Genomic DNA, 6,091 nt, shown 5'->3' with positions numbered 1-6,091 from the left:
TCTCTCACCTGGGCCCTGACAGCGGCCTCCTAACTGAAGTTTGTTTCACAGCCATTCTCCACACTGTTCACAGGAGCTCTACCAACAATCCCAATAGGACTGTGTCACTCCTCAGCTGAATATCCCTTTGTGGTACCCAGGTGCCTACAGGACAAAAACCAAGCTTTGTAGCACGATGCCTAGTGATCCCCGGCCTCACCGCCCATCACTCCCTGGTCTTGCACACCATGGTTTAGCAAAGTCGATTTACTATATTTTCCTGATCATACAATGACGGCTTGTAATTCCAGGTCTTGGCACATGCTGTTCCCTCAATCTTCAATGCCTTTCCACCCCTCGTCTGCTCAGCACACTCCTACTCATCCCTTGACATCCAGTTTCTGTAGCATTTATCACCTTCTAATATACTTCTAATGGTGCTTATTTACTACATAAATTACGTATGTTCCTCATTATTTGCTGTGCACGCTACAATGTGACCTCCAGAAGGGCAGATTTTTGTTTTATTGACAGCTCTGCTAGAACAGTAGGAGGCAGTCAATACATTTTTTGTTGAATAAATGAATGGGCAGAGCCTGAAACTGAGCCCAAATCAATTTCCCCAGCACTGAGCCTGCCTCTGAGTTGAAATGCTGAGGGTCTGGCCTAAGAGAGAAGGGGGGCTGGCTGCTGGCCTTGGCGGAGGCTGCTTCCCGGGGCGCACGGGCTCGGCTTCTCCAGAGAGGCCCCGGCGGGGCTTCCTCTCCAAGGTGGGAGTTCGCGTCTCCCTCGGGGGAGTGACGCCGGAATTTCCAGAGGATGCGCAGGAATTTCTGACATCCAGGCCGAGCCCAGCCGGTAATAGGCACCTTCGGCCGCCAGCGGAACCGCCTGCCCCTAAATCACGGCCGGGCCCTCCTCCCTCCGCCCGCCTCCCGGCGGGGCGCGCCCAGGCTGCGCTCCCGGGCAGGGGCGGGGTCCAGTCTCCAGGCTTGGGGGACCCGCCGCCCCCCACTGCAGGTGCCGCGGAAATGCTTGCCCCGCTGCTGGACTTTGAAGTAGGCCCGCGCCCCCCCCCCGCCCTGTGTGGAGCCCCCCTCTCCAGATCGCAGCCAGCGATGCCAGGGGGTCCCCTTGGATCCCGGGGTTCGTGGGCAGGGGGCCCAGTGCTGCGGGGGGGGGGGGGGGGGCGCCTCTCTCTAGGAGCCCTGGTCAGGAGAGCATGGCCCCAGAATCACCCCGGGAAAAACCAGACCAGTTTGGGGAAGGGGTGGGAGTGTAGGCCTGCTCTCAGCGCTGGGCACCTTGGGCCGTCTGAGCATTTTCTTTGGTTTTACTGTATTTTCCTCATCATAGGAAAATAACAATGACTGGAACAAGGTCATTAAGCAAGTTGGTGGCAGAGCTGGAACAGGCCTCCCTCCTGACCACCCGTCCAGTAGAATTCTCTGGGAGCACTCCCGTGTCCAGCTATGCCCTAGAAGGGGGAAGTTCCCCAAAGGGCCACTGGCTGGTGGGGTGATGGGGGTGGTTAAAAAAGTACTTAAAAGACCTGATTCCCTGCCTCCCACTCTGAGACCTATCAAGACTGACCTATTATTTGGATGGGTGGACATGAGTGCTCAGACACCTGGGGCTTATGCTCTGTATAAAATTCTGCTGGTGGTTAAAAAAGTACTTAAAAGACCTGATTCCCTGCCTCCCACTCTGAGACCTATCAAGACTGACCTATTATTTGGATGGGTGGACATGAGTGCTCAGACACCTGGGGCTTATGCTCTGTATAAAATTCTGCTTGAGGCCGGCATTGCCCTGTGATTGTGTGTGTTGTGAGGATCATGGAAAACACGACTGAGTGGGGAGGAGAATACATCCCGTTTTAGCTGCTTTCATTCACTTTTTAATTCCACAGCTATTTCATATTTGGGGATACAACTCCAGAAATACAAACATCCTTCGGATGCTTACAGTCCAGTAGGCAAGGCAGGCAATAAAACAGTCGCACAAGTAAATGCATGCATTTGTGTCCCGGTGCCCAGTTCTTTTCCTCCATGGAGTAATTCACAGTTTGAAATAACGGGTTAATGGTATATACCCTTTAGCAAGATGGACGGGAACCTGGTATCCGTCCCAGCTGACACCACCAGGCCGTGGCATTTTGGAGGCATTCAGATCACGGCTGGGAATGAGACTGATCTTGGGGCTCCAAATAACTCACCTGGGGATGTCTGAAATTCCATTGGGGGCCCTTCTCTAAGATTAACCTTTATTCTTTCTCTGAGACCCTGTTTAAAATTCAAATCCCTGGGGGATGGGAGCTGCAAGTGGGTTCACTGAGTTCATAGTATGGCAGTGCTGTGTCACGAGACAGAGCTGCCCAAGGGCCCTGGACCCCAAAAGATGCTCCTGATGGGTACCACGAGGAGATCCAGAGGGCCGCAATCTCCTCCATCACCCTCTGCTGCTCACTCAGTCCAGTTCCGCCTGCAGAAAGGAGAGCCAGAGGGAAGTGGGGAAGACTAAGGCCTAATCAAAACCCCGGCCCAGAGTCCCAGCCTCACTGTTGCTGAAAAAGCCAGGAACCCCAGGCGCATCTCACCTGCAGGGCCCTGCTGTCTCCCATCTACCCTACCCCTCCCTATTGCTCCTGTGGAGCCCTCTCCTCAATGACAGCTCTGCAGTTGCCCACAGGACTTGACAAGAACTTTCAAGGTTCTTGAAACACATTCAGCTACCAGTGTGCACCTACTAGCCCTCCTGCCCGGAGGCCACATTTGGCACTCCATTGGGGGGGAGGGGTGTGTGGAGCCCAGCCACCCAGAGCGGCCCTGGAGTGAGGCTGGCGCACTGTCCAGGGCGTGGCCCGGCTGCCCGGCTGGTCCCCTCACACAAGCATCTGCACGCTCCTTCCCTTCCTGGCTTCCTTCCTCTCGGTCCCTCCCTCACCAACCTACCTGGAGGCAGGTAATAAAGCAGGGGGAGGAAGATGGATGGGTGCGGAGGGCGGAGAGCCACGTGGTGCCATAAAGCCCAGCTAAAGAGGGCCCGTCCTGGGAGTGTCCAGCCTGCAGGAGCCAAGGCTCAGAAGGGGGACTGTCCGCTTTGGGAGCCGGAGCCGGAGCCGGAGCCGGAGCAACAAGCCCTGGGGAAGGCCATGCACCGAGGCGTGCCAGGACCAGGCCTCAGGGGCCTGAAGGCGGCCGAGGGCTCTGCCAAGGACTTGGGGGGCTCTTGCCTGGAGGCCGGGAGGGATTTTGGGGTGCTGAAGGAGAACGGCGCTCCCCACACCCTGGGCGAAGCAGACGAGGCGCCGAGCAGCAGAAAGCGCGCGCGGCCGGCGCGGTCCAAGGCGCGGCGCGTGGCGGCCAATGTGCGGGAGCGCAAGCGCATCCTGGACTACAACGAGGCTTTCAACGCGCTGCGCCGGGCGCTGCGGCACGACCTGGGTGGCAAGAGGCTCTCCAAGATCGCCACGCTCCGCAGGGCCATCCACCGCATCACCGCGCTTTCCCTAGTCCTGCGCGCCAGCCCCGCGCCCCGCTGGCCCTGCGGGCACCTGGAGTGCCACAGCCGGGCCGAGCGCGTCGGGGACCCCGGGTATGCGGGCTCCAGCCCCCCGCGGCCCGGGCCTCCGCCAGCCGGGCCCTTCGCACCGCGTTGCGCCTCGTGCTCCCAGCACACGCCGCCGGGAAGGCCCGTGGCCGAGGCGCAGGGTGTGGCGCCGGCCTCCGCTGTTAGCTGGCGCCGGGGTCCCGGGGCGCCTTTTGCCTGGCCGCTGGGCCACCCGCGGGCGGGCTCGGGGCTCGGCTACCAGCACCCCTGACCTGCGCGCTGAGCGCGTGGGCCGGTGGCGGGAGGAGCCAATGGCAGGGTGACTGCAAAAGGGAAGACTGCAAAAACCAAAAACCTAACAGGACTGAGCAACGCTGAGCGGGCTGGGGCCTGAGGGGGAAAGGAGGAGCCCTTGCCAGCCAAGGAACTCTGGAGCCTGGGGCTGCACACCCCTCCCTCCACCATTCGGACCTGGGGGGGCAACTCGGGAGCTAGCAGGATCCTGCCAGGCTCCCTCTTACATTTGGACTTGAACTCTCCCTGCAAAGTGACTTTTGTATCCCTGTGCCTCTGAGGCCTATTGTCTGTTGCTGCTTTTGGGGAGAATGGGTGCTTTTGGACAGGGGGACTTGTATGTGGGGGTGTGGGTGGCCCCTGGTGTAGTCTGATGGCACAGTGTGGGGTCCCCTGCTCCTGCCTGTGTTGATGCCCCAAGTCTGTCATCTGGGAGAGGCTATCAGAAGCAGCCAAATAAAAAGGCAGCTATTATCTCTGTCTGCTACCAGCACTCCACTGGTCCTTAGTCGCCCAGGGTGGCAGGAAGGACTGAGGGACTTGAGGCCTGGGAGCTCACCCTGAAATGTTGGGCCCCAGCTGGAAGGCCCAGGTAGGTACTTGGGGGCACTGAGTCTGGCAAGACCCTAGGTGTGGCTGAGCACTGTGAGGGGCAGTGTGGGAAAGGACATTATTGGGAGAGGGGGTGCCAGGCCTGGGAGGCTAAGAATGTGGTCAGCCCCATCTCTGGACCCCTGCACATCTGCCATCTGCAGCCAGCCACAGTGAGGACAGCAATGGAAACAGTCTAGGCCAGTCTCAGAGAAGGAAGCTGCAGGTAGGGCCAAGGATTGGGGGTCAGTGAGTCCTGCCTGTGCCCTGCGTGATGAGATGGAGCTCCCAGTAAACCAGCATAGCCAGGGCCACTATGATGAGGGGTGGCCTTAGAATCCATGATAGATTATGGGGAGGAGTTTAAGGGAAGTGCAGCCTCAGGCCAAAGCTGCTGAGGAAGTGGGAGGCACACCCAACCCCCTTCTCTGCAGAGCTATCTGGAGAGCTGCTCTCATCTAAAAAGAAAACTCCTGCGCTAGTGTCTGGCCTCAATCAGGCTGGCCTCGGTGGTGGTGCAGGTACTGCTTGCGGGGTGAGGACCCAGATGTACCAGGGGAGGGCTGAGAGCTTTCTGGTCTCCTTGGAGATCTGGGCTCTTGTCAGCTGGGGGAAGAGTTACACAGCTCAGAATGGGGTGGGTGGGCACAGGAGCTGGAAAGGTGCCCTTAGCCCTGGAGGAGTGAGGGTTCCCCAGAACAGTTGAGGTGGGGCTCACCACCATCATTCAAGATGTTTTTGCTTTCTGGCTGGTACACTTGGCTCACAGACTCCCAATTTCACAGGCCAGATGACCATGGCACAGATCACAGGAAGGCTTTGACTGTGGGTCATAAGCGTCATGGGGCCCAGCAAGGAGCAAAATGTGGGATTCTAGCCCCAGGCCTGCCCACTGAGCCTTCCCTGTCACGGAGAGGCAGTGCCATGGTCTGAGAGTACACAGAAAATTGACAGTGAACCTGGGATCCAATCTCTTATCTTCCACTTACTACATGTGTGGCCCATGGCATTACTTAACCTCTCTACACCCTTGTTGCTCCCTCTGTCCCAGATTAACATTCCTTCAAAGTGCACAATTTCTGGCAATCAGAAGGTGTCCCATAAATCGTTACTGTTTATATGTTATTATTCTCTTACGACAGACCAGCCTGGACAACGCTTCCACCTTGCTTCAGTTGGGGGTTTTTATTCTCTGCTAGCATGATAGCATGACCAGCAAGTCCCGCTTTCCTAAATCCCAGGGTGGAAAGACCTGAGGGTTCTCTTGCCCAGTTGTACTTTCAGCACAAGGGTGGCGAGGATGCCCCCTGCAGGTGGAAGGGTGAGTGTACAGCAGAAGTCTGAGGTCAGCGGAGGGCAGTGAAAGTACCAGTTGATCCTTGAACACCACAGGTTTGAACAACCTGAGTGTAAGAGAACCTGCGCGGTTCCAATCCAGTTTTTCAAGGGTATTTCTCAGCTGAATAATCTTGGCAAATTGCCTCATGCTGCTGCTCCTTGGTGCTCCCGTCTATATAATGGACTTACGTAATAAGTACTTACATCACAGGCTGCTGTGCAGACCAAATGGGGTAATGCATTTAACGCACTTAGCACAGTGCCTGGCCCAGGCAAGCACTCACTGACTGGAAGCTATTAAGACATATTCTATTCACAAGGTCGTTATAAGGAGAGA

The 6,091-nt window shown here is 57.2% G+C and overlaps 1 protein-coding gene across 1 annotated transcript; it reads left to right on the top strand.

Moving 5' to 3' along the window:
• Positions 1 to 2,976: 2,976 nt before the first annotated feature.
• Positions 2,977 to 4,299, top strand: BHLHA9 (basic helix-loop-helix family member a9). Its single transcript, XM_081161483.1, has one exon. The coding sequence runs from the start codon at positions 3,134 to 3,136 to the stop codon at positions 3,800 to 3,802; it is 669 nt and encodes a 222-aa protein (XP_081017609.1). The 5' UTR covers positions 2,977 to 3,133; the 3' UTR covers positions 3,803 to 4,299.
• Positions 4,300 to 6,091: the final 1,792 nt, after the last annotated feature.

This window comes from Miniopterus schreibersii, assembly GCF_964146895.1.
Source record: "Miniopterus schreibersii genome assembly, chromosome: 16".
Lineage (NCBI taxonomy): Eukaryota > Metazoa > Chordata > Mammalia > Chiroptera > Miniopteridae > Miniopterus > Miniopterus schreibersii.
This window is presented reverse-complemented; position numbering and strand designations above follow the sequence as displayed.